Source organism: Seriola aureovittata, chromosome 6, assembly GCF_021018895.1.
Source record: "Seriola aureovittata isolate HTS-2021-v1 ecotype China chromosome 6, ASM2101889v1, whole genome shotgun sequence".
Classification (NCBI taxonomy): Eukaryota; Metazoa; Chordata; class Actinopteri; order Carangiformes; family Carangidae; genus Seriola; species Seriola aureovittata.
The window spans coordinates 38,964-53,237 of record NC_079369.1 but is presented as its reverse complement, the minus strand read 5'-3'; the positions used below and the strand labels follow the sequence as shown (position 1 = coordinate 53,237).

The window sequence follows — 14,274 nt, the reverse complement described above, 5'->3', positions numbered from 1 at the left end:
GAAAGATGGACTGGAGGAAGTGGAGGTGGACTGATGGAGGTGGAGTTGGACTTAAGGAGGTGGAACTGGACTGAAGGAGGAGTGGAGGAGGACTGGAGGAGGAGGTAGAGGTGGACTGAAGGAGGTGGAGGTGGACTGAAGGAGGTGGAAGTGGACTGAAGGAGGTGGAGGTGGACTGAAGGTGGACTGAAGGTGGACTGAAGGAGGACTGGAGGAGGTGGACTGATGGAGGTGGAGTTGGACTTAAGGAGGTGGAAGTGGACTGAAGGAGGAGTGGAGGAGGACTGGAGGAGGTGGAGGAGGAGGTAGAGGTGGACTGAAGGAGGTGGAGTTGGACTGATGGTGGACTGGAGGAGGTGGAGGTGGACTGATGGTGGACTGAAGGAGGTGGAGGTGGACTGAAGGTGGACTGAAGGAGGCAGAGGTGTACTGAAGGAGGTGTAGTTGGACTGAAGGAGGTGGACTAAAGGAGGTGGAGGTGGACTGAAAGGTGGACTGAAGGAGGTGGAGGTGGACTGAAAGGTGGACTGAAGGAGGTGGAGGTGGACTGAAAGATGGACTGGAGGAAGTGGAGGTGGACTGATGGAGGTGGAGTTGGACTTAAGGAGGTGGAACTGGACTGAAGGAGGAGTGGAGGAGGACTCGAGGAGGAGGTAGAGGTGGACTGATGGAGGTAGAGGTGGACTGAAGGAGGTGGAGGTGGACTGAAGGAGGTGGAAGTGGACTGAAGGAGGTGGAGGTGGACTGAAGGTGGACTGAAGGAGGACTGGAGGAGGTGGACTGATGGAGGTGGAGTTGGACTGATGGAGGTGGAGTTGGACTTAAGGAGGTGGAAGTGGACTGGAGGAGGACTGGAGGAGGTGGAGGAGGAGGTAGAGGTGGACTGATGGAGGTAGAGGTGGACTGAAGGAGGTGGAGGTGGACTGAAGGAGGTGGAAGTGGACTGAAGGAGGTGGAGATGTACTGAAGGTGGACTGAAGGAGGACTGGAGGAGGTGGACTGATGGAGGTGGAGTTGGACTGATGGAGGTGGAGTTGGACTTAAGGAGGTGGAAGTGGACTGAAGGAGGAGTGGAGGAGGACTGGAGGGAGGTGGAGGACGAGGTAGAGGTGGACTGAAGGAGGTGGAGTTGGACTGATGGTGGACTGGAGGAGGTGGAGGTGGACTGATGGTGGACTGGTGGAGGTGGACTGATGGTGGACTGGAGGAGGTGGACTGATGGTGGACTGAAGGAGGTGGAGGTGGACTGAAGGTGGACTGAAGGAGGTGGAGGTGGACTGAAAGGTGGACTGAAGGAGGTGGAGGTGGACTGAAAGATGGACTGGAGGAAGTGGAGGTGGACTGATGGAGGTGGAGTTGGACTTAAGGAGGTGGAACTGGACTGAAGGAGGAGTGGAGGAGGACTGGAGGAGGAGGTAGAGGTGGACTGATGGAGGTAGAGGTGGACTGAAGGAGGTGGAGGTGGACTGAAGGAGGTGGAAGTGGACTGAAGGAGGTGGAGGTGGACTGAAGGTGGACTGAAGGAGGACTGGAGGAGGTGGACTGATGGAGGTGGAGTTGGACTGATGGAGGTGGAGTTGGACTTAAGGAGGTGGAAGTGGACTGGAGGAGGTGGAGGAGGAGGTAGAGGTGGACTGATGGAGGTAGAGGTGGACTGAAGGAGGTGGAGGTGGACTGAAGGAGGTGGAAGTGGACTGAAGGAGGTGGAGGTGGACTGAAGGTGGACTGGAGGAGGTGGACTGATGGAGGTGGAGTTGGACTGATGGAGGTGGAGTTGGACTTAAGGAGGTGGAAGTGGACTGAAGGAGGAGTGGAGGAGGACTGGAGGAGGTGGAGGAGGAGGTAGAGGTGGACTGAAGGAGGTGGAGTTGGACTGATGGTGGACTGGAGGAGGTGGAGGTGGACTGATGGTGGACTGAAGGAGGTGGAGGTGGACTGAAGGTGGACTGAAGGAGGTGGAGGTGGACTGATGGTGGACTGGAGGAGGTGGACTGATGGTGGACTGAAGGAGGTGGAGGTGGACTGAAGGTGGACTGAAGGAGGTGGAGGTGGACTGATGGTGGACTGGAGGAGGTGGAGGTGGACTGATGGTGGACTGAAGGAGGTGGAGGTGGACTGAAGGTGGACTGAAGGAGGTGGAGGTGGACTGATGGTGGACTGGAGGAGGTAGAGGTGGACTGAAGGAGGTGGAGGTGGACTGAAGGAGGTGGAGGTGGACTGAAGGTGGACTGAAGGAGGTGGAGGTGGACTGATGGTGGACTGGAGGAGGTGGACTGATGGTGGACTGAAGGAGGTGGAGGTGGACTGAAGGTGGACTGAAGGAGGTGAGGTGGACTGAAGGTGGACTGAAGGAGGACTGGAGGAGGTGGAGGTGGACTGAAGGAGGTGGAGGTGGACTGAAGGTGGACTGGAGGAGGTGGAGGTGGACTGAAGGAGGTGGAGGTGGACTGATGGTGGACTGAAGGAGGTGGAGGTGGACTGAAGGTGGACTGGAGGAAGTGGAGGTGGACTGATGGTGGACTGGAGGAGGTAGAGGTGGACTGAAGGAGGTGGAGGTGGACTGGAGGAGGTGGAGGTGGACTGGAGGAGGTAGAGGTGGACTGAAGGAGGTGGAGGTGGACTGAAGGAGGTGGAGGTGGACTGATGGTGGACTGGAGGAGGTAGAGGTGGACTGAAGGAGGTGGAGTTGGACTGATGGTGGACTGAAGGAGGTGGAGGTGGACTGAAGGTGGACTGGAGGAGGTGGAGGTGGACTGGTCTCGTGTAGCGTCCAGCTGACTATGGGCCTGTGTGATTGGGCGGAGCAGTGATTACTTAATGTAGGATGTAAACAGCGGGCGGTGTTGATGTGATGGATGCAGCAGTAGCAGCAGCTCATCGATCTGTCTCTTCTCTTTAATCACAGTCTGGACTCTGCTCAGCTTTTAGTGAGATGAAGCTTCAGATTAGCTGAATACAGACTGTCATGCTCCGACAGTCACATGTTAGTCTAAGCAAATTATCACCACGGTAACATACACCACAAATACTGTATATAAACCCACATGGATCAGAACACAGACATGGGGGAGTTGTGTGTCTCTTTGTGGTGGTTTATGTTTCTGTGGGGGTTTTGGCAGAGACATGAAGACTTCTTTCTGTTTCTTGTTGGTTGACAGGTCTAACCAGGGTCACATGATCAGACTCTGATCACTTGACTGTCTGAAACCAGTTCTCTGTTCACGGATCTAACAGCAGCAGACTCAGAGCCTTCTCTCTTTAAGACTGTCCACTCACTGAGCTGAAGACAGGTCAGAATGAATGTTTACACTCACCTGGTAAACAGCTGTAGTTCAGTATGAGCTCCTCTGTTGGTCGTCACTGAGAGAGAGAATGAGTCAGCAGCTGCGTCCCAATTCAGGGTCTCATCCTTCGGAGACAGCATTTGAAGACCGATAGCATCATAACGATGCGACTAGACTGTCCCATTTCAAATGCAAATGCAGCCTTCTTTTCCTAGGCAACAGGTGGAGCCTTCATTGCCCAACCTATCCCAAAATTCATTGCATCCCGGTAATGAAAGCAAACAACACAGAAAGAGATCCACTTTTAAATGTAAGTAATGTCTTATGTCCAAACAGCTAATGGTACAATTGTTAAAGCCAGGGGCCGTAAAACCTCAAGTTTGTGAAAAAGACAGCAATGGCACGCACAGCTGGTGATGCACAGCGTTAATCTACTGTAGACCAGACCGTCTCATTTCAGCTCAGCCTTCACGGTCTACAACAGCTATGCCTTTGTAGGCCAAGTTCTCTGAAGGACGCGGCCCCTGAATTGTGACATAGCTAGTGTCAGCTGATCTCTGTGCTCAGTGAGCAGCTCATGATGACTCAGAGTTACGCAGCATGTGTACATTCAAGTGACAGCACCCTCTAGTGATGGGAGTCACTGTCAGGAGTACGTGTTTGCACATTGAGGATAATCTTGGATCTTTGACCGGTGATTAGCTACAGTCAAGTGTGCTCAGTTTTTCTGTTGTCATGACAATGGAACAAGTTTGAAACAGTGACTGAACGTGGTCCATGAAGAGGACATATTAACCAGCAGTCATTTCTAAAATCCTGATTTTATGACATCGTCTGTCCCTCCCGTCTGTCATGTTAAAGTTACTGCATTACCTGTTAATACAAAGTCAACACTTCCTGCAAGCATTTCAAATTAAAAGTGCTTTCATTGTACTAAACATGACTTTTATTGTTGCGCTGCAAAAATGAGTCTTGTCTCATTTCCTGTTGCTGGTGTTTCTGTTGTTTAAATGTTATTCAGATTTGCTAGCTTGTATAGCAGTTGATGACTTCTCTCTCTCCCTCTCTCTCCTGCTCTCTCTGCTAGATGTATCTTGTGTTTAGTTATTCCTCTGCCTACTTTAGTAATTCTCAGTGTATTGGAAGCGCTCCTCCATTTCCCTGCAATTCCTGAGCAGCTGGGAAACCAGAGCTCAGTAGACCGCCCGTAACAAGACGTGTAGCCCTAAGCCCCCGGTCGGCATCCATACACGGTCCAGACCTGAACCAGGTTTATACCGTCTGTTCGAAAAAAAGTCTCTAAATCTAGCTGTAAACACCCCCCTAATAGAACCTGTTTGATCCAGAAACTGTGATCAGTCAGTCAGTCAGTCAGTCAGTCAGTCAGTCAGTCAGTCAGTCAGGGACATTCATGATTATAGGGCTTGCCCCACTGTTGTGGTCCAGCCAAAAACCGTGTGTGTGTGTGTGTGTGTGTGTGTGTGTTTTGTATTAGACCTTATTAGATATTACATGGTTGTATTCATTGTATTTGATCTAAAGGGGAGACTTCAGCTTTCACCATGGAGGCAAGTATTTTTGTTGTGGGACCAGGTTTTGCCCACAGGCCACTCTTTGCTCCCTGTTTGTTGGAGGAGTTAGTGTGTGTGTTTCCTGTTGTCTCCTCCTGGGAGCGTTGGTGGTTTTCAGCCATGATGCGTTCAGGCTCCTCAGGACAAAAGGAGTGAGCTGCTGAGTGCTGCTGATAAAACTCACCACAGCACTGTTGTTGGAGAAAACACGAGCTGAGCCTTGGAGCCCAAACACGATGCTGGGGAGACGGCAGGTCTTTGTCCTTAGCTTGTTTTTAATCTGAGCCTCGGTCCTGGTCTGGATCCAGGTCTTCAGTCAGTCACTGGGGGGGTCAGATCAGAACATCCCAACTCAGAACACACCACTAAACCCTGATTGATATTTAATCTGTCACAGAAAGAGGGGAGAAGGTCAGTGGTATCAAATCAAAGCTGAAACGAAAAAGAGAGATTCGTCTTCTTCATCATCATCATTATCATCCGCTGTAACATAATAACAGACCTCACCAGACTAGAGGTGTCATTTGTACAATAAATATCTGATCATCTAACAGATTGTTGTAATGGATTATAAACTGGAGCACAAACAGTACAGACTGTGGACATGTTACAATCAGTCTCTCTGTGGTGATTTTGTGTCTTTTGTGTCTCTTTGTGGTTGTTTTGTGTTTCTTATGTTGGTTTTGTGTCTTTGATGTGGTTTGTGTCTCTGCAGATTTTATGTCTTTGTCTGGGTTTTGGGTGTCTTTGTGGTGGTTTTGTGTCTCTTTGTAGTGGTTTTATGTCTCTGTGGTGGTTTTGTGTCTGTTGTGGTGGTTTTGTGTCTTTTTGTGGTTGTTTTGTGTCTGTTGTGGTGATTTTGTGTGTCTTGTGGGTGGCTTTGTTTCTCTTTGTGGTGGTTTTGTGTCTCTTTTTGGTGGTGGTTTTATGTCTCTTTGTGGTGGTTTTGTGTGTCTTGCGGTGGTTTTGTGTCTGTTGTGGCGGTTTTATGTCTCTGTGGTGGTTTTGTGTCTGTTGTGGTGGTTTTGTGTCTTTTTGTGGTTGTTTTGTGTCTGTTGTGGTGATTTTGTGTGTCTTGTGGGTGGCTTTGTTTCTCTTTGTGGTGGTTTTGTGTCTGTTGTGGTGGTTTTGTGTCTCTTTGTGGTGGTGGTTTTATGTCTCTTTGTGGTGGTTTTGTGTGTCTTGCGGTGGTTTTGTGTCTGTTGTGGTGGTTTTGTGTCTTGCGGTGGTTGTTTTATGTCTCTTTGTGGTGATTTTGTGTGTCTTGTGGGTGGCTTTGTTTCTCTTTGTGGTGGTTTTGTGTCTGTTGTGGTGGTTTTGTGTCTCTTTGTGGTGGTGGTTTTATGTCTCTTTGTGGTGGTTTTGTGTGTCTTTTTGGTGGTTTTATGTCTCTTTATGGTGGTTTTGTGTGTCTTGTGGGTGGCTTTGTTTCTCTTTGTGGTGGTTTTGTGTCTGTTGTGGTGGTTTTGTGTCTCTTTGTGGTGGTGGTTTTATGTCTCTTTGTGGTGGTTTTGTGTGTCTTTTTGGTGGTTTTATGTCTCTTTGTGGTGGTTTTGTGTGTCTTGCGGTGGTTTTGTGTCTGTTGTGGTGGTTTTGTGTCTCTTTGTGGTGGTTTTATGTCTCTTTGTGGTGGTTTTGTGTGTCTTTTTGGTGGTTTTATGTCTCTTTGTGCTGGTTTTGTGTGTCTTGCGGTGGTTTTGTGTCTTTTTGGTGGTTTTGTGTCTTTTTGTTGTGGTTTTGTGTCTCTTGTGTTGGTTTTGTGTCTGTGTGGTAGTTTTGCGTCTTTGTGGTGGTTGTGTGTGTCTCTGTGGTTGTTTTGTGTCTCTGTTGGGGTTTTGTGTCTCTGACTGGTTTCAGTGGTCAGTGATATTAATGCTGGTTCAGGGTTCAGATTTATATTACAGCAGGACAAACTAGCTGTTAATATTTAAAGAGAGTGAGAGAAGCCGGCGGCTCTGCTGTCAGCTCACATTATTACAGAGAAATAACAGTGTTTTTGCTGCAGAGGACTCTGTATAAACTGTGCACATTAATGATGATTTCCTACATGATGGAGGAGAAAGTCCTGCAGCCAAAGTCCTGCAGAGAGAATGGATGATTTCACATCAGAGTTCTTGAGAGGTAGCTGCTGTCATTACAGCAGGACAGACATCTTCAGATTAAAGGGCAGTTCTGCTGTTCTGCTTCAATAAACTTGTGATTATGATCACAAGGTCGATTCAGTTGCTGCTCTGTGACATGAGGTGGAATTTATCCAGATGTCATGAAATTGTAAATTTTAAAATATTCATTCATTTATTATTTTGAGGTCTTTGAGGAATTTTTAAGGAATTAAGGAATATTCCTCAAAAAGGAAGGAATTTTTGATGAATAGTTAAACATTCTGGGAAACAGTTGGTAGTTAGGAGCTGCAGAAGAAGTTTTTCTTCAGGCACAATATAATTTAATTTGAAGAGGACTTAGGGCTGATTCTCTGTGTGAAATTGATGCTTTGTGCGGAACTGTTAAGGTGTAGTTTTAATGACTCGTCCTTCAATGAAGACACAATCAGTTGCAGGTCATATAAAATATTTCTCTCAAAGAAAATAGTCGACCATGAAACATGAGTCATTCAGTGTCTCAGGAACAGGAACACATTCATCATCCTTGTTCATTTATATCTATATAACATAGATATAAATATATAACAGGAAGCTTGGTTTTTATTCCTGTGATTATAACCCAGTTCACTCACGATGTGCCTCAGGCTTCAGTCCTCAGTCTGTTAATATTCTCCTGTTGTCTGCAGTCGTTAGTAACCAGTAACTTTTTCTATGCAGATGACTCTCACATCTATTCCAACAACACACCTGAGCAAACTACAGTCCCACAAATGCTAAAGACCAGCTGTCAAACAACTTTCTTCTTTCAGCTATTTTCACAGGTCAAACCCTCACCCCCAACCCCCACCCAGTATGTCTTCCAATCTCAGTCCAGTCTTCATCTGTTTGGTCAATCAATCATGTGTGAATCAATCATTGTACTTTTCATCTTCAACTTCAGCTATTTGTTTGGTTCATGAACGGTTTATTTTCTTCCAGCTGATGTTTGACTGATTGTAAGTGAAATCAGGTTTGTGTTTCAGCTGAGGATCCTTTCATCTCTTCTGTCGTTTCATCTCCTTGTCTTTATATTTTATTCAGACTTTATTGAACCTTCTTTCACTCTGTTTCTGTGCTTTGATCTCATTTCTGTTTCTCTGTTTTATTGATTCACTTTGTTCCTGAGAGTCGACAACAGACCCACATAGCTTCAACAGACCTACAACAATTTGGAAACGTATTCAGTATTAATACTCTTGACTGCAGCTCCAATGATTGCTGCTCAACCAGTTTTGTCAGTGTTAGTTTATAGTTAATTTAAGTTTAGTTTTGAAAACTAAAGTCTTTCTCTTTCAGTTTAGGTCATTTGAAACTTCAGGTTGTTGTTAGTTTGCCGTTCAGTCATGTTTTATTAGCCTGAAAATAACTTTTCTGTCATTACCACTGTACTAGTGAAATAGTTTAGATACTTCTTCCCCTTAACGTCTTCACAGTTACAGGTTTTTGATATTGTGCTCTGACGGTTAGCTTTGACTTTCAGAGCCATGTTGGGAAAAACACCCTACAGTCGAATGGTTCATGGATGGTGCAGAGATGCACATGGTCCCTGGTTCGATGGCTGGCCGCACTGTTGGCTGCATGTCAATAATAATAAAAAGGCTCAATACATAATGTTGGCTCTCCATGGTGTCATACTGCTATCTTTTAGGACACACTATGAATATGACGTGCGGAGTGATTACTGGTGGGACCAAGTTAGACCAGGTCTTTTCCAATATAGGTCGGTTGGACCAGGTCTGTTCCTGTCTGGGTCAGATGGTGTGATATGTAAAGACTGTGATGTTCAGTTGTTCTCATCATGAGCTGCTGGAGTCCTCGTGTTTATTTTGCAGTGGTTATTGAACAGGGTGTTCAGGTGGTTCAAGGTGTTGTCTGATGGACTTACTCTGTCTGAAGTTTCTCGTCCCTCCTGACTGTCAGAGACACTTTTTGACTAATAAAGGACGATCTTATATTATCTTTACTCAGGTTTAAAAACATTAAATGTAAATTAGGCACAACCTGTATTTGTGAGGGTTGAGACCTTGGTCCAATCAGCTACAGGAAACGACTCTAAAACACCAAGGATTATTATTCTTTGGTAGAAGTGGTGGTAGAATGCATGTTTTAAACACCAGTTCTTCTTCAGTCAGTGATTTCCTACATTACCCAGGATGACCTGGGACAGACAGGCCCTGCAGATGTGGACTGGTTGTATTCAGCTATTTAGAGAACTATGAGAGCAGAAACAGTGGGTTCAGTAACGAGGACTCAGCTGATTTTATTTCTCCTCAGGAAACATTTCCTGCTTCAGTTGGCACAAACACACAAACTGTTAGAATGAGTTCCTGAGTGAACTTTATGAAATACAATGTTCAGCACAGATCCAACAACCTGATCAACAACCTGACCAACAACAGGATAAACAACCTGATCAACAACCTAATCAGTATCAGGATCAACAATGGGATCAACAAAAGGATAAACAACCTGAATAACTGGATCAACAATGGGATCAACAACAAGATAAACAACCTGAATAACTGGATCAACAATGGGATCAACAACAAGATAAACAACAAGATCATCAACCTGATCAACAACAGGATAAACAACCTGATCAATGTGATCAACAACTTGATCAACAACCTGATCAACGTGATCAACAATCTGATCAACAACCTGATCAACAAACTGATGAAAAATAGGATCAACAACCTGATCAACAACAGGATCAAATACAAGGTGTTGGTTCTCTGGTGGTTTTCTATAATGGTTCTCTATTGGTTCTCTATTGGTTGGTGGAACGTTGCTCTTTAGAAACAGATTACACCTTCAGACACCAGGCAGGATCAATTATTGATTATTGATTATCTGGTCTTTGATTGATCATTTTTTATGTTCTGTTTCTACTCTGATCCACTCTGACATGTTCTAACTTTGTTCTCCTCCTGGTTCTCCTCCTGCTGGTTCTCCTCCTGGCTGGTTCTCCTCCTGCTGGTTCTCCTCCTGACCGGTTCTCCTCATGGCTGGTTCTCCTCCTCATGGTTGTTGTCCTGGTTCTCCTGTTTCTGTGTAGAACCGGTTCCACCTACAGATGATGACGGGGGTTCCAGAGTCTGGTCTGTCTGATCTGTTGCTGACAGTTCTGCAGCGCTCTGGTTGGAGGGAGGGTACTGTGGTTCTTTGTCAGGGCTGGGAGGAAGCTGGAGGTCTCTTGCGGCTTCTGGAGGGTCAGAGCAGTGCATCATGGGATGGTGGGGGTGGGGTCACCTGGCACCCACGTGCCCTTCTGAACCTGACGCGGTCTGCCCATGATGACACGCAGATCCATGACTTTCTGTCCCGACACTTCAGACAGAACCAGCCCCTGCCGGCGTCGGTGCTGCTGTTCGGGACTGACCTGCAGTGCGCGGCGGCGGTGCTACGCAGCGCCCAGGATCTGGGCCTCACTTTACCCATGGTGCACTGGGTGCTGGGCCAGCCACTCAACCCCGACGCACTGCATGCCATTGGGCTGCCACTTGGCCTGCTGGCCTATGGACAGGTGGACAGGAAACCGCTTGATTTTTACGTCAGAGATGCTCTGCAACTCCTCACCAGTGCTGTCGCCGCGGCAACCATGGTGAGACCGGACCTGGCCCTGATTCAGAACATGGTGAACTGCTATGACAAACCCAACAAACACGAGGTGCCATCGTCAGGACAGTACCTGTCCAGGTAACTCCCATTATTTTATGTCTTTATTAGACAGCAGACAGACTGTGGACCTCAGGGTTCACAGTCAGCATCAGGTCCGGCTGAACCTCCACAAATATGAAGTAGATGTAACAGAATTATGACCAAAATGAAATGTAGTAAACCTTGGCGCCTGGGACCCCTGAGCAGTTGCCTGCTTTGCTCATTCGGTAATCCAGCCTTAACCAGCACCTTAAAACCTTAGATCACCTTAAAATAACAGTCTTAAGATGCACATGAAGTTAGTGTAAAGATGCAGGTGTGAGGTGTTTTGAGGGCTCACTGTCTTCTCCATTAACTTCACTGTCTCATCATGTGAAGCCAAAATAACTGCATCACCATGAAAGTACATTTTCAGCACAAACAGGTCCTAAATCATTCACATAGAATAAACCCAGTAGAGGCCTCTGCCCTGTGGGACTCGTTACAGATAATCTGTCAGGTGAATGTGAAGTTCATGTTTCAATACTGATGCACACAAACTGTTCTAGAGCTCAGTTAAAATTGTTCCATATGTTCCTTATACAGGCTCTTAAAGCAACAGTTACAGGTAGTAAAGTCAACTGGTTTATGGTTCAGACTGAACAGGTCATTCTTAAATGTGTCATATTTACACCTTAGGTTTTATGTGTATTTAAAGAAAAGGGATAGAACGTGTAAATTTGAACGCTTTAGAGGTGCTAATAGGTTTGTTACATTTGGAGTAATGCAGGATGAGATGTAAAGCTGTGGATGACGTGGATGATCTTTCTAAACCTTCTAATTTTCAGGGAAAACTTCAGGAGAATATATAAAATGTCATTTTTATGTGATTATTAATGTAATTTTCCTGCAGTTACAAACCACTGATAGACTGTCTCTGCTGTTCTTCATGTTTTCTCACTTTTTCTTCGTAACAATTGAGGTCAGGTTTACATTGTTGTCTTTATGTCCATATGGTATTATTATTATCTATATTCAGCACTGACAGTTTTTTGGGTTTTTCAGTCACATATCATGATGTCACAGGCATGCAAGTTGTTTATTATAATGACTTCTTCTGTTATCAAACCAAGATAAAGTTACTGTCCACAAGGAAAATAGCCCAATACACGTTGAAGGCTTGAACAGAGGATTAGTATTTATGTGCATCGCTGCTGATATAAATAGATTTTAATGTGTTAGTTCTGATCATTTGAATGAAATAACAACAGTAGTTTTATAATCAGTGTTCATTAGAAGATTTAATCAGACTGTGAAATATTTACATTTATTAATTTATTTTTTGTACAAATGAGTTTCAGTATTTCTTCACCCGCCAGCTTTTTAATTTAAATGATTTTCTTGTAGGCGAATGTTTTCAGTAACATGGAGGAACATCTCACAACTGGTGCGAGCTGAGGAATACAATAGAAACACTGAGTGATAATAGGACAATAAAAACATCCTGCTAAGACAATAACATTTGGTAAAACGATTTATTAGTATAACCTTGTTCATGTTCAGGTTTATTGTCATTTCCAAAGTCACTGTAAAGTGAAATGTTCCTCATAGAACAGAGATACAAGCAGCACCGTGTCTGAAGGGGAGGAATCAGCTCTCTGACATCAGCAGCAACAACTTGGATCTGAACTTTTCTCTTTTCTCTACTCGTGAAAAATTTTACATTGGTAAAATTTTGGCAAAATAGTCATTAAATCAAAGTAATTGAAGTCAGCTGTGAAAATCCGGGGTGTGATGTTTGTTTCTCTAATGCTGCTGTACAGCTCCCTCAGGTAGACTGCTAAATTAAAAACAGCAGTGAATTCCTTAGGCAGATAGTAACAAACTAAAAGTGAACTAAGACACTGAGCTGAAACACTGAACTGAAACACTGTGAACTAAGACACTGAGCTGAAACACTGAACTGAAACACTGTGAACTAAGACACTGAGCTGAAACACTGAACTGAAACACTGTGAACTGAAACACTGAACTGAAACACAGTAAACTGAAACACTGTGTACTGAAACATTGAGAGCTTAAAGACTGAGTTAAACACTGTGAGCTGAAACACTGAACTGAAACACTGAACTGAAACACTGTGAACTGTAATACTGTGAACTAAAACACTGAGCTTAAAAACTGAGCTGAAACACTGAGTGGAAACACTGAACTTAAACACTGTGAGCTGCAGCTCTGAGGGGGAGAAAAGGTTTCACTGCAGTATTGAGTTTCCTGACAGAAAAAGATCAAACACATTCACAGTAATTGAAATTACAGTCAGACGGAAAGATAAAAAACTTCAGAGGGTTGATAATCTGCTGCAAAGAAAAAAGAACAAAAGAAAAGACAACGAATGAAAAGAGAAACAGAAACATAAGAGATTTAATAAGAAGTTCACAGACAGACTCATCATCTGAATGTAAGAACGAGTCAATAATCAGAAAACAAAACCACAATCTGACATTATTTACACTTTGTTCGGACTGATCAGCATTTTTCTGTTGGACTCTAAAATCCAGTTCATTGCTCTGTGTCTGAGGGTGAAGGGTTAAGACAGAAAAGATTGTTAAATGTTCATTTCAAATCTGACAAACCTTTTAGTCTAAATTTAAAAAAGGCTGCTTAATAAATGATTGTGCTCAAATACCTTATATCACACTAATTAATACAGATGATCTGTGTGTTAGAAAAACTAAGATTATCTGATCGTTATTGACTGTAAAGCCTCAGCAGACACACAACAAGCTTTATTTATAAAATACTTTTCCTACACGGGAAAACAATGTGCTTTACATGGAGAAGAAAAAAGAAAAACAAAACCATAAGGAGGAACATACTGACTGCAGAGCTTAGTGTCCTCCATCATTCTGACATGAGGAAGTCTAGAAATCTAGAGCTGGACCTGGACTAGCTGAGACATCAGACCCAGACTCTGATGGTCTCTCTGAGCTCGAGAGATCCTCCAGAGGAAACAGTGCAGCTGTAGAAGTTTGTGAGGATGATTCCAAACAGGAAACAGAGACTGAAGTATGTGTGCAGTGACCAGGAGACATCACCGCCTGTCATCGTTTGCCATGACGGACAATTTATGTTTGATCTGTTGGACATTTGTTTCATTTCCTGTTTTATTTTGTATAACTCTCCTTGTGTGTCTTGGGGTTATTTTACTGCCTGTCTTTGTCCTGTCTCCCTCCTTTGTGATTGTCTGGCCCACCATAATGTGTCACCTGTGTTCAATCACCATGCCTGCCTTTTGTCTGTCTAGTCTCTGCACTCCCCTTTTTCTTTGTCAGTTTATCTGTTTTTCTCTGTGGAACATTTTCAATGTTTCCTTGCGTCCCTCACTCTCGTGCTCCCTTTTTTTGGATTTCCTGATTTTTCCTCCTTTGCCTTCATTTCTACCAGTTTTGCCTACTTTAGAATTTTTGTTTGACAAGCCTGTAAATTTTGGGCAGTTCTTTCATCAGTAAAGTCATTTCACTCCACCTTCCAGTATTTATGTGCATATGCATTTGGGTCCAGTTGACATAAGACTTGACACCATCTACATCAACTCATATCTAGATTATTCACATATAAAGGAAATATTACACATTG

The 14,274-nt window shown here is 44.6% G+C and overlaps 1 protein-coding gene across 1 annotated transcript in view; it reads left to right on the top strand.

Moving 5' to 3' along the window:
- The window catches only part of grin3bb (glutamate receptor, ionotropic, N-methyl-D-aspartate 3Bb), a 40,400-nt gene that overhangs the window by 15,576 nt on the left and 10,550 nt on the right, over window positions 1-14,274 (top strand). The window contains exon 2 of the mRNA XM_056379618.1: window positions 10,055-10,695. Coding sequence (XP_056235593.1) covers window positions 10,055-10,695 — 641 coding nt within the window. The remainder of the gene's footprint in view (window positions 1-10,054; window positions 10,696-14,274) is intronic.